At 39.5% G+C, this 26221-nt stretch overlaps 1 protein-coding gene across 26 annotated transcripts in view; it reads right to left on the bottom strand.

Annotated features, from left to right (window-relative positions):
- Positions 1 to 26221, bottom strand: part of DLG2 (discs large MAGUK scaffold protein 2) — a 982239-nt gene that overhangs the window by 624723 nt on the left and 331295 nt on the right. The window contains exon 1 of one of the 26 annotated variants that reach the window (XM_088159309.1): positions 3842 to 3977. The exons of the other annotated variants lie outside the window; for them this stretch is intronic. Within the exon in view, the coding sequence (XP_088015435.1) occupies positions 3842 to 3976 (135 nt within the window). The 5' untranslated portion in view covers position 3977. Of the gene's footprint in view, positions 1 to 3841; positions 3978 to 26221 lie in introns of those variants that run through there. 26 annotated transcript variants of the gene reach the window in all.

Here is a 26221-nt window from a genome sequence, read left to right as displayed (position 1 = left end):
CTGCACACATGTCCTTGTGTGAGTGAGACTCCCTCAGTACAAAGCAGCAGGAACTGGAAGGAATTTTCCATTTGTTTTCCTACTTCCCCCTGAATCCATTTACTTCCATAGCATCCACTGATGAGAAGTTTTTCTGGCCTTCCAATTCTATCATTTTTGTTTATTCTGAATCTTGGCCTTCATATCTTTATCAGCCTTCTCAAAATGTTGCAATGGAAGGAACAGTTAACTTCTATTCATCCTCTCCATGTCAATCATGACTTTGTAAACCAGTTAGAGACCAAGAGTTGTGCATCCTCAGTAGCTGGTCTCTCTCCCATTATGAAAAGTTGTAGCTTAATAAATCTCAATCATTCTTATAAAAACAGCATCTATATATTGAGGATGATCATTGATTATCCCAACTTGTTCTACTTAATTCCTTCAAACTTCACCATAGCTCATACATTGTAAAACCCTTAATGTCCTTGGTGTTTTCCTCTAAAATCTCCCCATCCCTCTCAAAGCATGCATCTAGATGGTCACATTGCCCTGCAGAATAATTCCACCCATCTCTCACTTACAGCAATTCTCTAAATATAGTCCAAGTTTTTTACATTAGCTTTGCAACAGCCTGTCATTTTTCACTGAGACTCACTCTGGGATTCATTTCTACACCACTCCACCTTTCCCTGCTTCCTGACTAATCAATACACATTTGGTATTCGTGCAACTGGATATCCCTTTCTACATGCAACACTTAATATTTGTACTTCATGTTATTGCTTTCAGGCCATTTATTTATATTGAGCTTTACACATGCCATTCCTCTGACAATTTCTGGTGTGCTCAGGGTATGGACTTCAATAAAAAAGCACTTGGAAGCAATTCTTCCTGAGATTTAGACTAGCTAGAGCACAGAGTGTTACATTTCTTGAAAGTGGATTTCCCCTTTGAAACTCTTTTTGCCGATGTATCTCTGATTTCTGAGGAGATACATACACTTAGATCTCATTGCCTTTGGATCACACAAAGTTAAAATGTTGGTGACCATTAATGGCCCATATAGACTGGAAGTTGATAGGGACTAGAGCCAGCTGATGGCAAGTAAAGAATCTATCTTCTAATAGTCATGTGTGAAATCCTTTCATGATCTAAATAAAAATTAGGAGATTAAAAAAAAATAATTTAAAAAATCATAAAATTGAAACCAAATTAATAACCCCAAAAAAACCCCAAAAGTAAAAAACCATTACTATTACCTTGACCATTTCCTGGAAGAATTTTGTAAGGCCCTGGATTAATTTTCAAATGTAGTTCCCATAACTGGCTTTTAGAAGAAAACCAGTGCCTCTACAACCATCTCTTGTACTGAGACCTTCAGACTGCTGGCAACCTCAGAAAGGAACCACCAGAACTCAGCCTTTATTTTTTGTGTCATATGGTACTACTATTTAGAGAGAAATAATAAGCATAAAGGAAAAGTGCTTGATGAAAGCAGAAGTAAAAATAAAATCGATGACACATCAGAATTCATGAGAAGGTCAGGCTATTTGACACTTTGGAGAAGTGGATTTTCCATATTACTAGCGTTTTGAAAGAAAATCTGTTATCCTGATTGTAAAGTATCATTCAACTGAGCTATAATTGCAGGAATGAATATATAAATAAATAAGTGGACCAGGCCTAAATCTAAGTTCGATGCTGAAAAGTCTTGCATTACTTGCTCCTTGTTATTGTGTTCAAGATTTTCTCTGGCTAAGGGTGCAGGCATCCTGGCTGGGAGAAGCAGACACACATTTCATGCTAGAGTTGAACCCAGGCTGTCACCACATGTGCTAGAAGCAGGAGAACACCATTAGGTTTCTCTGTGACATTTTTCTCAGAAATTCTCCCTGACATATAGAGAAAGAAGTTCTGATTACCAGATGTTTGAATTTTTTTTCAATTTTTTCTGTATATAAATATATCCATCTTTCCATTTGCCATTAAAAGTGAGCATTTTCTCAGCAGTCAGGAAGACTGTCAGTGATTTCCTTCAGATTCTTGTAACAGGAAATTCTGTTCTCATTTCTGGCAAATGCCACTATTCTCACAGCTTTTAGCATTTAATGGTTTTTCAGCTGTGAAATTCTCATTCCATGGAAAAAAAAGGAATCACCAACCTAAATCCAAGAAAAACTCACAAATAAGAAATTGTGCAATTGTGGTCACAGCTAAATTCTATATCAAGTTTTCCACCAAAATTGTAGCAAAAACATCTGTATGACAATATCTACTTTGGCTCTCTGTTGGCTGTCATTTCTAACCTCACCACACTAAGGACAGACTATGGATCTTGCCTCAGGACACAGTGGACACACAGGATCCCCTTAGGTGTAAAGGGGGGAACAGAGATAGCAGATCCCTCTATTAAATATATCCATCCCACATCTGAGAAACAACCACTGTCAACAAAGAGAAAAACCTCAATGCACACCATTGTCTTTTTGGAGGGAGCTGCCCTTGACTCCAACCCATACAGAGGTACCATCTAACTGAAGATAAATGCTTCTGAAAGACTTTTTCTTCTCTCAAAAGTTCCTGTGTGTCCTTCTCTGTAACCTGACCAGTTTTTCACAGCAGGAAAAGAAAAGATTACCCAGGGAAAACTGGAAGGGTGTTGCTTTTGTGTGTAGCACAGACATCAGTTTCTCTCTGTCTCCATGGGCTGATGCCCATCACCATGGCTTTAAACACGAGCTGTAAAGCTTCGTGGCTCACAAAAAAAGAGAAGGAGGAGAAGTGAGCTTAATTCTAGGTTGCCTGGGAATCCTATCAATTTTCTCACTGGTGGGAGCTCCTGGACCAGGCACTCTCAGTCACAGAGCTCCCTTGGTGCTCACGTTCTGGCTTGACCCTCTTTGCTGGGGCACATCCAGGGAGAAGCACAGGGCTAGTGACAACAATCCTTCCTGGCCAGCACTGACCACCGGCCCTTTATAGCACCTTTATTTTTCTAGGATGCCTTTCAAAGCCAGGGCATGGACTCTTCAGCCTGACAGCACTGCCCAAACACTCTCTGTCCCTGGGGCTAGGGGCTACAAGCAAGGGCTGTCATTGTTGGCCAAAGGGACCAGTTCTGTAAGTGGAAGACATTAAGGAAAAGCACACCTCTAGCTCTGTGTTGGTTAGGAATGTCTCCTACCTCCAATGCTTTACCATCCTGGGGAAGGGGAATGGGAAGGACCTTCCTAAAATGATGTTATACAGAGTCCTCCAAAGAGTCCATGGGAATAATAAGGTAAAATAAGACAAACTTAAGAGAGTTATTGGAGGGCCCAGTGTGCAGTCCTCTAAAGATATTTTTAATGCCTCAAAGATGAGGAGCTTAGTGGAAAATCAATGCGTTTCTGAGGGAAAGGAGCCAACAGAGCTTAAACTGCTCCCAGTGACTGCAGGCCTGCAGAGCCCTCCTGAGCCAGCCCCCAGCTCTGTGTGGTGACTGAAGACCATCTCCTCACCCAGCACAAGAGCTGCTGCCCCAGCATGGCCCCAAGACCGTGGTGCTGCAGGCAGCTCCTATGCCATTCAGAAGTGTGTCCACAGAGGCAATGCTAACACAAAGGAACAGGCACAAGCTCAGCTTTGGTTGTGGAACAGGAGCCTCCCTGTCCTCCTCATAACTAAATTCACACTAGTCAGCCAGGAAAGGAGTGCAAGAGAGCCCAGGCCCAGAGCTGTTTGACTCTTGCCTGGCTGAGAGCTATTGTGAGTCAGCCAGAGACGGACGGAGAGGACCATAATTCTCAGGATGGCAGCATCCTTGGTGCTGCCCCATCCAGGTGTGGGAATGAGCAGCTTTGGTGCAGTGGTAGCTTACCTGGGGAGAGCTGCTCTCCTGCTTCTGCTCAGTCTGCAGTGCAGCTGACTTGTCTGGAGCAAGCTTCCAGGAAAAACAAAAAAAGCAGGCAGGGCAAAGTCTGCTCACAGGCTGTGCTGCAGCAGGAGCATCCATCTTAGATCCAGTGGAGGAGGAGAGCTTGGACAAGCTCCCTTTTTAAAGCAACAGTGCTCCCACTGAGCATGGCAAGGAAGGGGAGTGCTATGCCCCAGCAGTGGTTGTGCTGGATGTCTGCAGAGCACTTTGTAGGCATCAGCTAATTGATCTCTGCAAACACCCTTTCAGCAATTAAACATCACCTGTCAAGATTTACAGGTGCAGAAAATAAGCTGAGGTAAATGTCACCTGCTGCAGAAGTAGCCCATGATTTTAGGGCGCCTGGAACAAAAGTCTTTTGGCCTGATTTTGTTGGTGCATCTACAGGTTCGTCTGACTCTGACAGCGCAAAACATCTGTATTCTGCTTCTAAATAAGAGTAAACATCTGCTTTCAAAAGCCAACTGCAGGGGTGTTTCAAGCCGGAAATGTTAAAAAGCAGGCACACCAAATTACTAAACCTTAGGATAATGGTAGCTTTTATGACGAAAGATATCTGAGAAGAAAAGTTTAGAATCAGGTTTAATCAGATTTTGTCTGCCTGCTTCTTTTTATGCATCTAGACAGGCTATGGCTTCCCCATGGATTCCTGTGGACCTGCTGGAAGACAGTCAGAGTTTGAAAAGGAGAATAAAACTTTTTTTGTCCAGGACCACTTAGTCTGCATGACCTGAAGGACATGGGACACCCTGTCTGGATCCATCACCACCCTATAAAAACTGCCATTAGGAAAACAGAACAGTGATCCTGAGTTTATCCTTCCATGGCCACTGGCCACTCAAACTCCACTGAATGGAGAACATGAGGAAGGCATGTAGGAAGCAGGGACACGTGTGGGACACACCACATGGCAGGGAGCTGATATTAACTGAGTGGTACAAGAGGTTTGTTTGGTTTGCTCTTTATTTTCTTCAGGGCATATATTTTTTCTATGGTAGACCCTTAATAAACATCACACTTTTAGCTCTTAGTGTGCTTGACCAAAGAGCTATAAAAGAGACCTCAGAGGCTGCCCCTCTGCCAGGTTGTTGATGCTGTAGCAATACCCAACCAAGGCCCAGATTTTTAGTTAGACAGATGCATTCTGGTATCTCGTGGGATTTTCCCTTGTAGGCTGAACAAGTTTGAAATTAAAATTAAAAAACAGGGCAAGCAAGAACACCCACTAGGGCCTACTTGTGATTGTAGTACATAAATAGCCTTAAAAATCTCAGGTTTCTATCGTGTAGGGCTCCAAATTGGAGAATTCTCCTCCCTTACTGCTGTAAGACAACAGCTGAAGCCCTTGTTGTCCTTCAAATTGTGCTTCAAGGTACATCCATGTATTCAGGCAGCTTGTTTTTTCCTCCAAACCTTCCAGATGTGTGAGAGCTACAAGCTGAGTATTCCCCAAAGGGACAGGCCTGAAGGAATTCAAAGTCCTTCGTTAGGCACTCTGTCAATGCTGTAAGAATTGCTATTTAATTGATGTACTGTTTTTATTATATGTGCCCTAAGGGAGTGTGCTGACCAAAGACTCTTGTAAATTGAATATATAAACAAATACATAAGCAAGCATTGTTGCCTTGACCAGCTCACGGTGTGACAGCAAAGTCCAGGCGGTTTAATGTGGTTTTGCACAACAATCCAGTTGTCTGGAATGGCTTGTTTGATCCTCATTAACCCTGGCAGGCTCTTCCAGCTCCTTGCTCTACCTCAGCAAAGACAGAGGATGCCACTCTTACTTTTCAGATTTCTAAGGTCACTTTGCTGATTAAAGATGTCATTTTAAAAGCTTCCTATATGTGAAAACTGCCAATTTCCTTCCTTCATCTGGAAAATGGGTGAAGAATTTTGTCATTTGCTGTTAAAATGAATGAAGTAGTATCCTTCTCCTATTCTTTCTCTTTCCCCTGTTGTCGACCTGCCCCACTTCACAGCTCTGCAAAGTCATGATCTCTTTTCCTTCTTACTTGTGTATTGTTTGAACCAATGTACTTCTCAAATATCTTTTAACAAAACCTTAGAAAGTACAGCTGTACCAGTCTGAGTCGGGATTACAGTGCAAATAAAAAAAAAAATGGGCACCAGTTGGGGAGATAAGATGGCTTAAGAGAAAGTACAGAAAACAATATCGACATGGGAGCCATTACCCAGCAAGGGCTGGCCACCCAAAGCCTTGCACTGCTGCTTGAGCAGGTTTTGCAGCCCGTGCTCATCACTGGGCTGCCCTGGAAAAAGCACTATCAGTGCCCCAGCTGGCTTGTACACACCTACAAGAACTGAAGCCACATGCTGACTGCAGTCAGGCCTTCATGCTCATAAATGTTATGCATGTGAGAGATTTTACAGCTGTGAGTCATCATCTTGCCTACATTCATGTGCTCCTTTCCACTCTCGAAGGAAAGTGCTTTCATTCACGAAAAGAAAAAAATATAGGTTTCAAGACAGATCATGATGCAATCACACTGTTTTATAGTGTTCAGCTTCTCGTTATGAAATATGATTCCCCTGAGGCATGACTACAGAGTGTGGAAAGGGAGTTAAAATGGAAAACAGGTTGTGGCAGCCACGCCTCTGTGACTGCCCAAATCACTTCCTCCAACTGTAGACTTCCCTCATGGAGCTGCTTAAAATTTTCAGGACAGTTATTCTAGATTGTCTTCATGTTGAAATGCAGAAAGTGTTGTTAGGATGATCTTTAGTATAGAGCTTAAAGAGACTGAAGAAATTAAGATGGACTGAACTAGAGACTAAACATAGTCCACATGTGTCCCAGAGCTCTGTGCTCTTTTCCCCAAAAATTATTTTGGGGCAGTGTAGGTGCCATAGTCAGGCTTTTATGTGAGCCAAGCAAAAAGAAAACAATGTACCCTGTTTCTCCAAAATATGTGAGGCCTCTGCTGCCCTTGGGACAGATATTGGCCAAATCAAATTGAGACAGAACCAAAATCAGGAAAAATGTCAGTGAGGGGTATTTCTGAGGGGGCATTTGCGGAATCCTTGAATTTGGATATACTCCTAAAATTGTTTCAGAATAGGAAAATCAGGCAGGATGTCTATTTCTCACCCATGAGAAACTGGAAATGTTTGACCTTAACATATGATTAGCTGTTAAATGACTTTCAAGGAGACTTTCCTAGGATAATCTACTTAGCCTTTAGCACCCATTTATCGCTTCATAGTGGAGATTAGGGTTGATTCTCAAGAATGGCATTACTTAGAGCGTCACTACATTTTTTTTTTCAGTTAAGTAAATTATTCCTTTATGGGAATAACGAGAAAATTTTATGTCCTCTTTTCCTGTATTTAATGTATTGTTATGGAATAGGTGACCATGAAAGTCATTTAAGGAAGGATGGAAATGAAACACTCTACAATCAAGAAAAAAAGTCACCAAAAGAACTGATGGACTTGTGGTCACCCAGGAGGATCTTAAGATATTTCTGAATTATGGATATAATGGTCACCCCTTTTTGCTGCCAGGTATTGGCCTAGATACTTGCTCTAGGTAGAAATTAAAGAATCCAGATAAATTCTTAAGTAATTAAATCAAGGTGAGACTCAATGTCTGGACAATGAAAAAAGATTGTGGTTAAGTTTATTATTTATAGACATGCTCTAGGTGCTTACAAAAAATTTATGTCTGACTGCATCCAACTCAGGCCAAGAAATTCAGTATACCTCATAATGAAACCTCTCCAGGGCTCTTCCCCTGCAACTCACACAGGCCACATCCACAGTTCACAGCTCTTGATCTTGGGTTTCCATGACACTAGAAATCCGTGTTTCTTCTGTGTGTGTCTGAGGATGCTAAACATCCTGGGATTGTGCTGGACAACTGTATAGTTTCCAGACTGCTCACTTTCTTCTATAGCAATTTTTGTGTCATAGGATATGCCCCAGAATGTTTGTTTGGCTCCAAAAGCCAGTCAAAGTGTGCATTCACATTATGCAACGTGTACAGCCAGAGGGCAAGGCTCCTCAAATGAAGATAGCTGAAGATAGACATAGAGAGACTCTCTGATTTTTATCAAAATGGGTCCTCATTCATAAGAAGGAATTGCAATCAAGCCCTAGGAGGCAGCTGAGAGGTGGCAACTAGAATCTCCAGGATTAGAGAATGGTGTTTATCACTAAAATCCTTTGCTCAAAACAACATAGGATGAAGGTTAATGGATTTAAACCAAAGGAGCCATAGTTTAGATTAAGTGTAAAGAAGATTTTTACAAAATGAGTGGTAAAACTGGCACTGTTTGTTCAGAGAAACGGTAGATGCCCCATCCCTGGAAACATTCAAGATCAAGTTGGAGAAGGCTCTGAACAACTGGGTCTAGATGGAGATGTCCTTGAACATTGCAGAGGGGTTGGACTAGATGGCATTTAAAGATTCCTTCCAACCTATCCTATTCTACAATTCTGTGATTCTCTGACATGACTTGCATCTTGTTCTGAGACATTCAAACACCCTCTTCAGCAAAAGTAGTTTGCCAGAGTACCCTGTTGTGACTGTTTTCGAGTTATAAGCCTTAAAACACTCAAGGGTCAGGTTGATTGACAAATTACCTTAATGTAGCAATTGATTTCACCTCAAATGAATTGTTTCCATATGTTTACTCTTAATCTATGGCAAACTCTTCTTTTACTGGAAATGGAATTAAATTACCTCACATTTTTCACAGGAAAAGAGCACAGGCACATTCAATCATATGCTCAACAAACATGTGACATCACTTGACCATGAGTTAAAATAGGTAGATGAATGTGCAGGACTGTGGTCTTCAGCTTTTGTTATTATTACCTCTGTTTCAGCATTATTGTTTTAAAGATCTTTGTCCTCTCATAAATACTTCCCTCAGGTTATTCCTGCCACTTACTAACATATGAATTTTCCTATATTTCTCAAAGGTTAATGTCAGTGTACATCCAGCCAATGTTAGACTCTCAATCACATTTTTTCTGTTATTTAGTGATTGCTGCAAATTAAATTTGTACTATACTGCATGAGATGAAAATACCACCCCAAAGGCTTACTAATCAAAGTCAGACCACTGAAAATTGTTCTGGAGAAGTGAAAAATACATATTTATCTATATATTAATTAAAATATAAGTAACTCATGTTCAGGTATTATTAAAAATTACAGTGTTTAAAGAAACCAATTCATTCAGCTGTGAATATAAAAACTGTCTTGTTTTACTCTGGATGATTAACAGAAATAGTGAATTGCTGGAACTCTATTATTTTAATAGGAAACCACTTTTCTGAATAAGATAAACTGCCAGCCACAACCAATAATTATACCTTTTTTCCTAAGGATATGCAACAGTGGTTTAGTCTGTTTAACAGTCTGTTTTAGACTATTGCATTTTCAGCCATAGGAAGGAGCTAAAGTTACATAAATTTCCTGGAAGAGGACTTAGACAGCTGTTTACCTGAAACTGTGCTCTTTCTGGCATCAGTCTGATATACAAGTTATTTTATAGTTGTGGCAGAGAAGTAATAAAGAAATTGCTGAACTATTAGTACACAATTTATGCTTGCCTGTGTAGCTCACGAAAAGATGCTTTTGTATTTTTTGAAGAATAATGCTAGTGATAACACAGATTTACGGCTTCAGCTTTACTTCCCTCACTGCACCTTTATGTGCAACAATGGATTTTAACAATTTAGCACACGAGAATAAATATTAAAAAGAGGCATTTATGCAGCTCCTCAGAGTTTAAGGATGCTTGCACCGTCAAATCCTCCATCGATGAACCAGGGACAAACACAGCTACACTTGGTTTTAATGGGAAATATTTGTGATAATATTTCACATTTCAATGCCAGATTGAAATTAAGTGCTAACTTTAAAGAGTGCTGTTCTATAAATTGGAGTTGCCAGGCTGAGCCAGGCTCATGCTGGAGAGCTGACAAGAGTCAGAATGTGGGAAACTATCTCACTACCAAGGCAGAATGGCAAATCACAGCTGAACCTCCCTCTATCATCCATATGAGATTTCTGGCTACTGGTAAAAATTACTTTTCCAGGATGAACTGGTTAGCCCTTGGATTCCTCACCACTTCATGCCTATATTTGGATAAAAACCATCTGGGAGGTCTTTACATCTGTAAACCTGAGCTGTCTCTAAACTAAGAGAACTATTTACAGGACTTCTGTAACTGCAGGTGATGGTGCAGTCACATGAGGGTAAGTTGACATCCTGAGGCTCTGTCAGCTGTTCCTTCTTGCCACCTGTGCCTATCTCTCCATGTCCCAGGCACTCTTCTCTTCCCTCTCTGCTGGCACATCCCATCTCTGCCAGAGTATCATGAAGCTTGTGTCAGATCTTGGCACAGAAACATAAAGAGAAGCTGAACAGTATTCAGGAGCTGTGGGAGAATTATATCTACTACTGTGACTGCTGATCCATTTTGAGTATCACAGCCAGAAACTCCCATCTGGAGTCTCCCACCAACTGCTCTTGGGCAGGTTTCGATGCAGTGGTATCAACAAGTTAAAACTTGACCCTAGAGAGGAGTTTAAGCAGAAGTGGAAACTCCACCCATAATCATTTCCTCTTATTTGAGATCTCAGGAGGAACACAGCTCATATTTTAAAGTATTTCTCTGCAATTAGGTGGGTTAGAAACATCCTATAAGAAGAGTTATATTATAAACATCCAAAGGAGGGTAGATTTTAACTTCCACTAGTCTGTTCTAATGAAAAACCTGGAAAAAAGATCTCGAGACAGATGAACATAGTTATGAACTCACCATTCCTGATACTGGATATTTCTGTATAAGTTTCTTACTGCTATCTTGCACAAAGAAATATATCGCCATTTTTCAGCACAGACACATTTTTCATACCATGAGAAAATCTGACAGTTCTAAGAATGTTTCTTTTTTTGTACAAAAAGGAAGACAGAAGACCGGGGTGCTTTTACTTGGAGCAAGGAATGTTCTATGCCATGCATTATTTAATGAGGAAAAATGTAGATCACTGAATCTCAGGATAATTCATGTTGGAAGGGAACTCAGGCAGCCCTTGGTCCAAACTTCCCCTCAAAACAGGAACAACTACGAAAGCAGAAGAGGTTGCTCAAGGCTTTTTTCAGTTAAGTCTTGAAAGATTCCAAGGATAGAGACTGCACTGCCTCTCTGGGAAACCTGACCCACTGCTGGGCTGTTGCAGAATGAACCATGTCCCCTTATGTCCATTCTGAACCTCCCTCATTTCAGTCTAGGACAATTACCTCTCATCCTTCCACCATGTGCCATTCAGGTCAGTGATTATTTCCCCTTGAAGCCATTCCTTTGAAGGCTGAATGAGGCTTGGTCTTTGTTTCCCCTCAAAGGGAAAGTGCTCCAGCTCTGACCATCTTGGTGGGCATCTCCTAAACTTGATTGTATTTAATAAACATCTTCTTTGTACTGGAAGATGCATGGAGTTTAACAAGATTTGAGAAGAAGAAAGTAATCACTACTCTGGATAGCCTTGCTCTGCTCCTGTCTATACATGTTGAATTTAATGAAGTTTGTGGTGGCCTTATTCTCCAGACCATCCGGGTCTCTAAGGGCCTTTAAGCACATCAACTTCTCCCTGCATTGTGGTGTTTGCTGACCTGATGAGCATGTGCTCCTCATCCCCAGACACTGCTAGAGACCGTCTGATAAAGAGCAAAGATCTCAGAATAGATTTTTGTGATACACTTACCATCAGTCTCAAGGTAGACAGTGACCCACTAACCAGTGCCCTCCAAATCTGGTCATTCAACCAGCGTGTTACTTATGTAGCTGTCCAGAAACCTGGATACAAGAGGAGGCATCTCAGTCTTATTCTAGTCAAAATAAATGATGTCCATGGGTACTTCTCATTTACATGGCTATTCATTTCATCATAGGTTTATGGCAACCATGGTCCTGTCTGAGGTAATAAAATGCGGATGTATGGACACCACTGCATTTTAACAACTGCTTTGATGATCTAGAAGAAGCTGGATTATGAACAGAATGGAATTCAGGATGAAATTTGTCGAGATCAGGAAGATCATAGAAAGCAACCATGGTCACACACTCTCTCTGTAAATAAACTGTCCTACTGTTACTGCACCACAAAGAACTCCCTGCGAGAGAAAGGATGAAAGGACCAAACCAACTTCTTGGGGCATGGTAAAGGCACAAATGAGAAAAGAAAAATGGTACAAGTGGCAGAGAATCAAAAGCATGTTGGTAGGGAACAAGAGGGGCAACCTGAGCTGAGCACCCACGAGTGGAGTCTATTCCCTGGAGGTGCCAAATAAACCAGTGAACAGCAGTCACTGGTGCTCACAGGTGAGAGGAGGAGGGAAAGAATACAGGACTCAACCTCTATAGAGTCTCCATCATCAAATTCCCTCTTGCAGCCAGCGGGTATGCCCATGCCTGAGGGAAGCTGGTGATGATGTCTGATGTGTGCTCGGGGCCATGGTGAGGAGAGACTTTGCATCCAGGGACGAGATATGAGGCAAAGGAGACACTGATCCATAAAAGCCTAGTGCTCAGCAGGGCTGTTAAACCTTTTCAAACTAAAAACCTAAACCCTACAACTTTAAAATTAGATCTGTTAATATTCAAAATATAATAATTTTTTATATTTAAATTTAGACACGGGCCAGTTTATGCTAAGCCTGGGCTTACCAAAATTATTGCAACCAATTAAAGATACTAGAAAATATATTGCAACAATTATTAATTCCCAGATTTTAACGCATTAAGGAGTGCTACCTTTTCCCATAATGACACAGCTGAAACTGAGAAATTGCTGCTTTTTTTACAACAGCTTGATCTTCATAAATATGTCAAATTACCCTGTATTGTACTTTTTACAAAAGACTGAATGTAAATATTTACATGTCTTACAAAGGCCAGAACTTTCTGCTTTTGTTGTGTAAATAAGCATTTGCCTTCATTTCTTTGAGCTTCTATTTATTATCAGATTCAACAGGAATATTTTTGTCTTGTGAATTAATCCACTGAAATCTGAGAAAATTAATCAGAAATTAATTAGCCAACATGCTGCTCTCCTTTTACAATTTATAAATAAAAGTCAGATAGGAGAATATGAGAGCTACAGTAACTAAAATTTAAAGAACAAATTACCCACTTTTTAAAGTAGCTAAAAACACGAGACTTTGGAAAGTATCTACCAAGACTAACTCCCAATTCTGAACTCAAGTTCAGCTACACTTTTAGTATTGAAAGGGAAGTGCTTGACTGCTTGGTGGTTTTGAAAATCCCACTGATTACCTCTTTGTTCTGTTATAAACCAACACATCAGATTTTCAATTCACAAGCTCTGTAATGAATTAGCCACCAGTTAAATTCAAATCCAATTTAGAAATAAAAAAATTAATACAGAGAAAATATCTTGTAAATGATCAAATTTATTCAATGGATATGTGAGTATTGGTGCATGCTTTCCCCTAGGAAATAAGGAAAATCAAATTTTCTTAAAAAACTGTGTCTGTCTGCACAGCACCACATTATGTCGCTGGACCAGTCATTGAAAAAGATTCTTTAGGACACAAAATGTGAAGAAAATTTTTAAAAATCACAGTTTAACTTAAGATTTCACGCTTTTGATTAAATTCATGTTTATGACCAGTGATTTAATTCACTTTGACTCAAGTCAATCTACATTGCCTCAGGCTCCCTATCTGTATATTTCATATTTATAAAATGGATGATATTAGGATGAGTTCCTTTCATTAGCCAGTGTGCCTCATTAGGAAGAGCAATGCTTCTTACAGCTAAATTGGATTTTGCTCTACTCTACGGTCCCTTGGTCCTTTGCTGATTTTTCCTTCAATAATCAGCCAGAGATACAAGGGGGTGTTTTTTTGTGATGTGGACACTTGTCCACTAGATGCTGCACTAAGCCCACCTACTTATTCCATACCTCCATCCTGCTGTGAACAGAACCTGGCCTTCTCTGAGTAATTCCTTCAGGCAGCCAAGTTACCTTGGCAAGATGTGAGGTGCACGAGCTTATGGAGACAAGGTGCTTCCATTCAATATCTCAGCTAGGTTTCATCTTTGGTCTCGGACTGGGTGATATGACTTGCCAAAGTAATACACAGGTTAGTGGTTATGAACCACTCTATACACCTGTACACTCAGAAATATTCACTCTGATATACTGAATGAGGCTTTACATCCCTTTCTCCAATTTTGTACCCCTCTTTAAAGGGGGAATACAGCATCTTCTGGGTTCTGGAGAATGCTCTAGTAGCATAGATGTCAAATAAAGAATAGTTGCAGACTTTTCTGTCTGCTTCTAGGGCTCAGGACTGACTGAAGCCCAGAACCAGCAGGACAACTGATGCTGTGGCTCACTTGTAAAAGTAAGTGCCTATGCTCTGCAGGAATGGCAAATTTTACATTTGTTTCTCTCCTCGGATTTTTCTAGTGCTGAGTTCAAACAGCGGAAGAGTAATTGTGATTTTGTGCAATCTAATTCCCACTTAAAAAAAGGCAGCTAGCTCAAACAATTATTCCAGGAGGGAAGATGACACTGGAGTGGAAGAGATGGCAAAGCAACATGAAGATCCTGACAGAAACAGACACACACATGCGCACAGAAAATGGGCAAAACCAGGGCTTTTACAGCTTTTTCTCTGTGCCCAAGATTAGGGAGCCGTGAAAGTGGTTTAAACAATTCATGTTTACACTCAGTTATTTAATTTCTACTGCAAGTTTAATCTTGCACAATTGTCTTTTAAGCCATTTCCTCAGGAAGAGATTTACTAGTCCAAACAAACATTTCCAAAGTGACGCAGATTAAGTAGTTCATCCACCAAACATTTACTCTGTGTAAGTTTTTTTCTTATATAACTGCCATAGGAGGCCACACATTCTTGTATGTCCCATACTGATTTCCCAAACCCTTGAGAAAGGTGAGAGTTCCCTCTTCAGATACATTTCAGTCCACCTGTCTTTATTGGGACAAATCAACCTGTCATAACATGCTTAAATTTAATTACCTTTTATTATACCTATTGAATATCTCTTACATGTGCACACTGGTGATTGAACTTAAAATCTTGGCAACACTAAAAAAAATAATCTTATTCTCCTTTACCTTAAATAATATCTGTCAAGAACAGATACTGTGATTTTTATTTATTATACTACAATTGTGCTGTATAACTTGCTTCAATCAATTCTAAAACTGACTGAAATTAACTGGTTTTGCTAAATATTAGGCAAGACCATTGTAATTTTATAATAAAAAATAAACCAGTGCTTGAACTTCAGCTTTCTCCTTCCAAAACCCCTCACCCTTTCGTTTTGAGCTGGTTCTTTAATGCAGATTCACAACCAAGCAATGGACACCGAATGAGCTGAGTTCCCAAACTGTGCTTGCCTCCTTGATGAAGAGTGGGAACAAAGGTGGGAGGAAGGCATTTTACTGTGGTCCACTGTGACACAGGATCAAGACAATATCCACAAACTATGAGATGGCTACTGCTCCTTATGAGGGCCAAGAAATTCTGTCCATCACTGAGTTTCTCATGTTATATTTAGCTTCTTATGTAGAAAGAAAAAATAAAACCCAGAACATGACCTGAGCTATCTTTGCTGCTTCTTTCCCAGCTACTTGTCTTCTTCACCCAAGTAGGGAAATAATCAATACTGGCTGCTTCCCTACAACTGAATAGCCTAATTCCTCTGCTCACTTGCTGATCCCAGGTTGGGATATTACAAAGTTCTAAATATCTCACAGCATTTTTTGGAAAAAAATAGAAGAAACCTCATTTGCTCTCCTTGAGCTGAAATTTGAATTCCAGCTGGGAAATCACCATTGTGCCAGAAGGATGTGTCCTCCAGTTAATGTGCTGAGCACATCTCACATATACTCCATTTCCTGCTGATGCTGTGGCTCACTTGTAAAAGGAACTGGACTGCAACACTGGTATTTTGCACTGAAATAACAATTTTTAAAAGGGGCCATTGTTCTAGGTCCCCAGGGAAGATACACCAGTTCCAGAAGGTACCTGCTCTACGGGAGTCAGGCACTGTGCATCACCAAGCCTGGGAACAAAGGATTCCCTCTGGCCAGATTTTCTTTATTGGGTAGGCAGAGTCAGCACGGGTAATATTATGGTATACAAGGACCACACAACCTGATAAATCATATTTATGATTATTTATAATCACAAATATATACTGTCATGGCAGAGAAAGACAGCAATGAGAAAACTTATCCTGGTCCCACTATACACACTGGCCAAATTGACACTAACTGTCCAAGGAGTGGATGGGTAATTCTCCTTCAGTTATGGGTAGCAGTGTTGGCCCCAAATTATCCATAAAATGAACTTCACATTCAAAAGATATTTTTGTTATTATTGAATTATATATTCTGAACCTACATGTTCAGGTACATTTAACTAAATGGAAAATTTGAAAGAAAAATTTACAGAAAACATTAGAGAAAGGGTTTGAGTCACAAAATAGAAACAAAACAAAACAAAAAATATTAACACTCAGTTTTAAAGTTCATAGGTAAACTCTCCACAACCCTTCTGAAATTCCTTCCACTTTTGACTTTTCAGACCAAATTAATTTGCTAAGGCAAAGTTTTATGTTTAATACCAGAAGGAATGACTAGACCGTTCAGATTGAGCTCTATAGCACAAGACATTAAGTTTCTTCCATTTATCTTGTACTGAGCCCAGTAATTTGAGCTAAACTACGTAATTTCAGCCCATGAAAAACTAAATTATTAAGTGCCATAGGTAAGGGATAGAAAAGAACAAGGTGTTACCTTGGGCTTCAACAATAAAAAGGAATTGATTAGGTAAGAAATGATCCATACTCCAAGCCATAATAAAGCCTGAAAAAAATCCCAAGTTTCCTTCTAATCTTACTTGTGGAAAATTCAGCCCTGTCCCCAAGTCTCATGATGTATTTAATCCTCACTGGCTAGCTAAGATGTACCAGCCAAGATTTTAAAACAGAGGATTTTCAATACCCCCTCAAAGCATTGGCCTCCTCAATCTGACATAGTGTCTCCAGCTGTATCCAACATTGATGTTTTAAAGGAAGGAGGGGAAAAATTAATTTCTGAGCATACATATATTCAACTTGTGTTATGATGGAAAACAGTCCTTCCTGAACCTTGTGATCAACTAGACACTCTTAAAATACGAGTTTTAAGGACAGAATGGTTACTGACCTGGATCACAGAACCACCTCATCTAGTCTTCTGCTTGAATATTTAGCATGGATTTGGGGGGAAAAAATATTATATATATATATATATATATAATCTTATGATTTTGAATTTTATGATTATGAACTGTCCCAGTTATCACAAATTAATATTTTCTTGAATTAGATACAATATTCACACCACTTTGTTTAATATCCATTGATAGATTTATTCTCCAGGAGTGCATAACATGTATAATTATACATTTGTAGAGTATAATTACACACTATGTTAGGAGCACAGATTCTTAGTTTTAAATCTAATATTTCATGTTTTCATGGGGCACACAGTAAATTTTGCAATCTGCAAAAAACCAAAAAGAGACTTGATCCCATTCATAGAATCACAGAATCATAGAATCATAGAATCATAGCATCATAGAATCATAGAATCATAGAATGGTTTGGGTTGGAAAAGACTAAAGATCATTTAGCTCCAAATCCCCTGCCAAGGGCAGGGACACCTTCAGTATTATATATATTTTATATGCACATATGTATATATATGAGCATTTAATTACAGCTATTGATGACAAGTCATTAAGACAATGATGAGAACCATTACCTTTATATCGACCAGGAAACATTAGAAGCCAGTTGAAAGCAATGCTGATCTTACTCTGTTCTGGCTACAACCCATGAAAAGAGTAAATGGGACATTTTCATTTTGATTTTTTCATTGACAGCAAGGTCAGAAGGAACAAGGCAGTCAGACCCCTGCAAGCACAGGGCTCAAGATGTCTCCCAGAAGTCGTATTTGAGGCAGACCCTTAAAGAAGGTTATCTAATTTCATTTTTAGAATTGGTAAGATTCTCTAATGTTTACTCTAACTGTGAAATGGTGCTGACTTATCTGATTTCTACTTTCATCTCATTGAGTAATTTTAAACCTTTTCCAGTGAATTGGAAGAAAACCTTCATATTTTCTTTTAAAGTATGAACACAGGACCTGTAATCAAATTCACCCGTTCAGCAAATGAAATAGATTGAGATACTTTAGCCTGTTTTGGAAAGGATTATTTTTTCATCTTCTTTTTCATGATCCCCGCTGCTTCCACATCTTAAAATAATCACTTAGATAAAATTCTAACAACTATCTTATTAGTGTTATATAAAATCTTAGACCACATTTCCATTTCTTTCCTTCTTTCTTTTTTTTTTTAATCTATTTTCTATCTATCACATTGACTAGTTACAGTATTGCACTCAAAAAAGCAATTAAGAAAAACTTCTTATAGTGTTATTTGAATCATTTTCTGAGACTTGCATCCACATATCCAAACTAGCATATTCCCTTGTAGCTGCAGATCTGAGGATGTAAAAAGCACTTCCATCTAATAGTACTTTTTCTCTCATTGCAGCCATAGATATTGTGTAGCTGCCTTTAGCTTCCTTTAACAACAATAGGTTTATATCTTCTGCCTATTTCTTGTCTTTTATTCCACACTGTCTCTACCACTTCTGGTTTACTGCTTTCCATTCCCATTCAGTCAGTTTGGGTTGGTTGGTTGATTTGCTTTGTTTTCAGAAAGCAAACCTTTTTTACCATTTTCTGAAGTATGACTTTGAGGACACTCAACACACACATGTGTTTCAGGAGTTGTTTTAATCTTTGACAAACAACACATTAAAAATATTTATTTGTTGATACTACATTCTTCTGTATAAATATAGCCAGACCATTATTATTGCTACCAAGGAAACTGGGCTCAGCAATTAACTGTTTCTGAGTCACAAAGGCAATTAACAATCCCTTGTTGAATCATAGAATCATTAAAGTTGGAAAAGACCTCTGGGATCATTAAGTCCACCCATTAACCCAGTGCCACCATGATCACCACTAAACCACATCCCCAAGTGCCACATGCACACACCTTTTGAAGACTTTCAGGCATGGTGATTCTGCTACCTCCCTGGGGAGCCTGTTCCAATGCCTGATCACTCTTTCAGGGGAGAACTTTTTCCTAACATCCAATCTAAACCTCCCTTGGTGTACCTTGAGGCCATTCCCTCCTGTTCTGCCACTTGTTATTTGGGAGAAATGGCTGACCTTCACCTGGCTACACCCTCCTTTCAGGGAGTTTTGGAGAGTGAGAAGGTCTCCCTGAGCCTCCTCTTCTCCAGGATAAACATCTCCAGGGACATCAGCCCTCCTCATGAGACTTGCTGCTCCTCACAAGACAGTAACTTGAGTTCCTGGGAAGCAAACTGAATATATTTGGAAGCTGTGGGGGCCATCATTTCCTGCAGTATAGACAGAAATGGTGCAGCTAGAATTTATACACAGGCATGTAACAATGCCTTCTAATTTTCACAAAACACTAATGCCAAATTCTGCAGTCTATTCTAATTTCTGGGGAAGTGTATCTGATTGCCATGTCATCCCAAAATATAGGAAAATCAAGCAGGAAAAAAATCTAAAGCCGCTAGCTATGGTAGAGAATACAATATATTTTCCCAGACAATGCTGGTGATTGTGCAAAAAGCAATACCATCAGTTTCTATTCTGTTAGTGGTTGAGGACTTGCTGCACCAGAGCCACAGTGAAGCAGTGCCTGGTGTGCAGGTACTGGCAGAGAGCTGCTGTTGTCCCCACGTAATCAAGGTGTCAGAAGCACAGAGGCTCCTTTGTCTGCTCACTTCTGCAGCAGGAGGTGTCACTGACAACATTTTCACAGCCTATTCATTGGTTTAAGGACAGGCAACAGAGAATTTGAGAAGCGAGCCTACCCCAAGAAAAGAAGGGAGAGAAAAGAAACAGATTGCCATCAGGAAGAATCAGAAAGGTTAACATCTAAATTAAAATAGAGAAATGGGACAAAAGAAGTTACAAAAACAACCTTGCAGACAGAAGTTACTAGAAACTTCTCAATAAATAAAATCTAAACAAGCAAAAGGAGACATGGACACCTTTGACACTCAAATAACAAAGGCAGAAGGGGGTGCCTTGGAAATGGATGTTTATTTTACTTTATTTTCTTTTGACATAAGAATAGCAAAAATGGATAATTTGAAGTCTATAAATCTAGCTCCTTGCTGAAAGTTGCACTTCCTGAGGAGTCAGTGCCAATACTCCAGTGACTCAGCTCCTTCCCTGAAATATTGATACTTGATGAAAAGGGTAAATGGCAAGCAAAAATTCCATAGTTTTGCTTCAAACCTGTAATTCTGAACAAAAATGAGGAACATGAGGTTTTTAAGTCAATCCCTCAGTATAAGAAAGCTGCTAAATATTGGAGACCACAGTCCTTCACAATTTCCACAGCACTTGCTGTGGTGACACTTGCTGTGTTACAGCTGAAAATGCCACTCAGCTAGATAGGCATTCCCAGTCCAAGGACACCCTATTCTCTGTGCATTCACTTCTTACCAGCTTTCACAGAACATACACTTTTGTAGAGATAGAAATCATGAATATTCCACTCTATCCTATGCTTGGATGTTAAATAACTACATAAAGAGGGATCTATGCTTTTACAGAATGATGGAATGGTTTGGGTTGGAAGGGACCTTAAGGTTATCCCCCTTGTCCTATCACTATGTTCCTGTATAAAAAGGCACTCAACCTCTCATTCCCACTTGCTCTCCCTTAGTTACACTCTAAATCCTTGCCAAGGTGCCAATGGAGCTACAGACTGAGCCTGGATTAGACCTCAGAAGGAAAGCCCACAGGGCAAATTTGCCTTCTAAGTGATATTGTGAATTCACTAACTTTATTTAATATGATGGCAGTAGCAGCTCACACTCATCTGTGTTACCATGTTAAATGTAACCTTAACCAGATCACTGCTGAAATGCATGAGAAGTCTGCCAAAGGCAGCACAGATCTCACAGCTGCAATGGCAAACCTCGAAAGATGACTGCAAGGATTGCTGAGGCCTTCCTGAGATCCAGCAATGTCTCCGTATAGCCTACGAGCTAAGTGAAAATCGAAAACTCTTAACATGACTCATTTAGACCTTATAAAGTCCTTACTAACACCGATTGCTATAATTACAATGCCAAAAACATCAATAACTTGGAAAAAATTATAAAACACTTGGGCTATTATCTGTCAAGCTCTATAATAAAAGTGTTGTACAGCTTATAACCTGGAAATTCATGAAGTATTCTCTCTGAATTTCCCTCCATTCTACGCATGTTGAAACCTCAACACTCACCCTGGTTCTTGCAGATTTTTCCTGAACAAAAGCTATCTGTTTATTTTGAAAAGTGATTTTAGAGAGAGCCCTTTGCTTTTGTAGCTTTAATTTCTTTCTCAAAATTTTCCAACAAGCTTTTCCAAAATGTACAATATTCCTTCCATTCATATGTCTTAGTAATTTTATCCTTTTAGAAATATTTTTCCTCACTAAATTTTGTACAGGCAGTTTAGGAGCTCATCCAGACACTCCAAATGTGTAATAAGTGAGAGTAGATAGAGAAAAAAATCAAGATAGGCTTACTAAGAAGATAAATGTTTTTAAGCTATGCCTTCCTTGAGTAATGTACTGCTTATAACCATTACATTCCTCCCTCGCAAACCTTCCTTCTCAGAGAAGGATGACCCTTACCCTGCTCTCCCATCTATTCCTCTTCCACTCCTCTTTCCATCTGCTCTGGTAAACCTGTTAAATCTGCATTAAGAGCTGTGAAAAGAAGAATGTTTGACAAAGAGGCTTGACTGATGCTGACTCTGGTATCATCTGCTGTCATTTGCTTCCATTGCTGTCAGCTTTAAAGGTCAAAGGAAAGAGTAAGCGTGGCCCTGGAGGGGCAGCAAGTCCAGGGAAGCAGGTTGGCATCTTCCACTGGCTACAGCAGCTCCTTTGCTATAATGGCTTTAAAATGTTCAAAGGCTTTTCTTTCCTCTGCCACTCAAGCTGAAAAATTGGACTCAACCTTTCACACAGTTTGGGTGAATTTTTCTGCTTTATCAGTTTTCTTGCACAGGTAAAAGTTCTCTGAAGCTTTAATTACAAATGGGTTTTGAAGCCCAAATTACCTGTCCTTGGGAGAATGAAAGATGCATAAGCAGACACTGTACCAGGCACTGGTACTTAAATTCAGAAATAGACTTGTCATTTTTAAAAGATCTGTCAAGTAAGAAAAAATTCTTGTAATTCAGAACTAGAGTACATTAATTAAAATGGGAAATAAAGACCCACGTTTTAAACCAGGCTATCTGAACCTAGGTAATTAACATTAGTTTATCTGCTGATGTGACTGACAAAAGACATGTACCTAAAATATTCATGTTAAAGGACTTAGTCACATTATCACACATTACGGGGCACAGACATTTGAAAATGAGTCCCTGTTTTATCATTATCCCTGTGCACAGACAATGGACAGAGACTGAAGGTTTAATACCATACAACCACATTTCCATAGGACACAATTTATGTAGGGATGACCTTTTCAATATCTTTCCACTTCCTGGACCACAATAGTGCAAAAAGTCAATACATAATGGCAGGAATTTTTCATCTAAGACCTCAGTGACTCCAGTTTTTTTAGTGTAAAAACTGTAAAAATAGCAAATGTTTGTCTTCCCATTTCTGATCCTGATTTAGCGTTTGCATTTAAGTTATAATCTTTCCCTTTGATTTTCGATGAAAGCAGCAGTAAAACTTTTTTTCCTGTTTTTCTGACACTTTCAGAGTGTGCTGTTTCTTAGATCATTATTCTTGTTCTCGTTCCATTTCCAGTCTTCTCTTTTGCAATGCTTGCCATTATTTTTTTTTTAAACCTAGTTCCTGTCAATTTATTACAAACTTTCTGAGAAGTTGCGTTTGGCACAAGACTTTTTTTTTACTATAATTTAAAACTTTTAAATCTTTCCCATCTGTTTTATATGACAGTAATGAGAGTCTTAAAAAGGGACTCTATTTTTGTGGTGTTCCAAAAATGCCTTCTGTGCTGTATATTGTTTAGTAATACTCTCTGCATAGAGCCATTAATCTCTAAGGGCCAGATGCTGATAGTGGGTTTTCATGCCCACAACTTCCACTAGAGTCAGAAATAGGTGAAGATCTTTCTCTTTCTGTAGGATGTGATCAGTGCTTGGCAGAAGCAGATGCTAATTGGCCCGGTGGGAGAAACATAAATGCACAGATATGTGTAAAAAGTGCTCTGTTTTGGTTTTTTTTTTTTTTTTTTAAGATTAACTGTGGACTAACCTTATGGTTTTTCTGAAGTAAATAGCAGCTGCTATTTTTTGCTGAACTTTTGCAGTACTAAGAAGATGCAGTAAAAAACCCAAAAGCTTATCTTGTTTCAGTTTTGCTCACTGAAAGCTGTTCTTTCAGTAATACACATGCATTTACAGAAAGAATGAAAATGAGAAAATGTATCTCTCAAGTTGGAAGTGTGAAGGTAAAAACAGCATAATGCAGCATTAAGAAATTTTCAGTCTCTAAAGTATAATCTAGACACTTATTGACTTGACTGCTTTCTGCTAGGCCAAATGGAGAATATTTGTAAACAGTCTTAACCTGATTTTTCTCATAACAAGGAAATTCATCCATATGCTCCAGAGCCAGAAACCAGCCCTACATGCTGGTAACCTGAACAACATGGAAAAAGAACCCGTTCCATTTATGTGCAAGTACATTCAACATCAAACCAACTCATCCACTGACAAATACATTAGCACAGATTTGGTGTAGTCTTTCTGAACAAAATGAACCTTTTAAACTGGACTTTTTTTAGTGTGGTAGTGGTTTGGCTAAAGAGTTATTGCAAGAGGAGCTCTATTTCTTAGATCTTTGTGAGTCTTGAGTAATGCCTTTCCTTTCTTGCTCATCCATCTGCGATGTTTCTGGCAATGCATTTCTTCCATGAACATGCTTTTAATGAGGGAGAATTGAGCTGATATTCAATTCTGCAAATCACTTTTAAAAGATATTACCCCTGAACAGGAATCAAGAGGCTTTAAAGATCGATTTAGACAAGACACAGGACTGGGAGCACTGAGGCACAAGGCAATTCCACCTTCTGAGCTACTCAGTGCCTCTAAGAATGGGACATGGGAATATTTGTCTGGACTTTTCATTTACCCAAAGGAAAAAATAAATTATGTTGGGGATTTCTTCCTTGCATGGTAATGAGGTAGCATTCACTCCTAGAAAAAGTGTGAAACAAATGAATCTATTTCCACAAATACTGAGAGCCAACTGGAGATAGGTTTCTACCAGAGATAGAGGATTATTCATTATTTTTTGGGATTACTGACGTGATCCCTATCTTCTCTACTTTATCATATTCCTCCTTGTAGAGCAGCAAAAAAAATCAGAAAAAAATTTCTTTTTTCAAACCTTGCTAGAAGGAATGAGAAAAGAGGTATGTCCTTGAAAGAAATCTTCACACTGGACAGCTTCTGCACCTGATGATTATTCAAGAGAACAATGCCAGTTAGACTCCACAGATGCATGCTGAATAGTTTTACATCTCTATTAACAGAGTCGCATTTCTACTTATGGACAGAGAATACCACGTATGACAATTGTTGACAATAAAATTAACCTTACTTAAATTGAGTTCTTTAAAATTTTAATTTCTTCTACTCCAAGTCATGTTGGATACACCTACATAAGCAAATTGAACAGTACTGCCAAATTTTGGTGGGTAATATAAGACTTTACTGTTACATCAAGACCATTTCTAGTAACATTTTACCCATGTCAATGAATTGGTCTGGACAGTCCCTTGGCATGGTTTAGTAGACAGCACAGACCAAGTCCCATTCCCGGCAGGCAGTTCATATTCATCCTCACCATTTGGGCACCAGTAGAGCTTCACAGCACGGCTGTCAGCTCTTCTACAGCTTAGGGATCTGGGTCAAAGAACAGCCTTGGGCTGCTGCTTTACCTAGAGCTCCTCTCAGCTCCTCTAAAATCAACACAGAGACAGAGGTACCTCCAGAGGGCAATTTCTCCCCATTACTTGGACACCTGTTTGAAATGTAAGTGTGCTTCTAAGATGACCTTTTCTTCTCTGTATCTCCACTAACTATGGACAGATTTAGACATTTATTACTTAGACAGCTAGCATGAAGGCAAATCCCACCTTAAACCCTAGTGAGAGCAAAGTCACACAGGGAATGCAATTTGGGCTTTCTTCTCAGTAGATCTGTGATCTAAAAGCAACTGGGGCAGGTTCAGGAGATTATATAACTATTATTTCTTATTTCTTCCACATCACTCCTGACTCCAGATGAAGTTGAGGCTCCACTGCATCGTGCAGTGTGAGAAATCACAGAACATAGGACTACGTCTAAAGAGCACTAGAGATGGGAAAGTGAAGCCTCAGTCTCAGGATACACATTAGCCAGCATAAGCTCGGAGACACTCAGACATAAGGAACATCCAGGAGAAGGTGGCTCTTTCAGATTTCAGGATGTTTGATGCTCACTGAAATGTTCCCTGTAAACTGGTACTCACCCTCTGTCTCTCCAGACCAGAAAAAGTTCTGCAATTAATTTAATTGAACTGGTCCTTGCAGGCAGGGAAAAATACAGCTGATTTTTGCCTTTTCCACTATATTTCTCTTCCATTTTATTTTCCTCCTTCTCCATTCAGTAAGAACAGGAGTGGACAGTCAGAGAACAAGTGGATTGGGGTTTACCAGGGCTGAAAGCAGCACAAGAGACAACAGGATGTGTCAGTGAAAATGATCTGTGCCATTCCATTGCTGTACCAGGCGAGTTCACTAATTCTCCATGATCCATGGCCTCTCTGGACAGAAGGGAGTTTGTAGACAGAGTTGTCTGGCAGTGGTCCACAGAGAGAAAATCGAGGAACAGCCAAGCCCAGAGGGGATCCTGTCCTCTATTAGCTCAGGGTTTGTTTTCTTTGTAAATTAAGCCAAAGTCCTTGAAAGGGGAGAATCAGGCATTTGCTAAGTGGAAATTGTGTTCTTAGAGTGTGTGCTGGCACTGCTAGGGATGTGTCAGATCAGGTGCTGTCCTGCTGAGATGAAGTGGGATAGGACATCAGGAAAAAGGAACCAATTGAAAAATGCAGTATAAAACTTGGGCTTTCAAACAGAACTAAACTTCCA

This window comes from Sturnus vulgaris, chromosome 2 (genome assembly GCF_052056855.1).
Source record: "Sturnus vulgaris isolate bStuVul1 chromosome 2, bStuVul1.hap1, whole genome shotgun sequence".
NCBI lineage: Eukaryota > Metazoa > Chordata > Aves > Passeriformes > Sturnidae > Sturnus > Sturnus vulgaris.
This window is presented reverse-complemented; position numbering and strand designations above follow the sequence as displayed.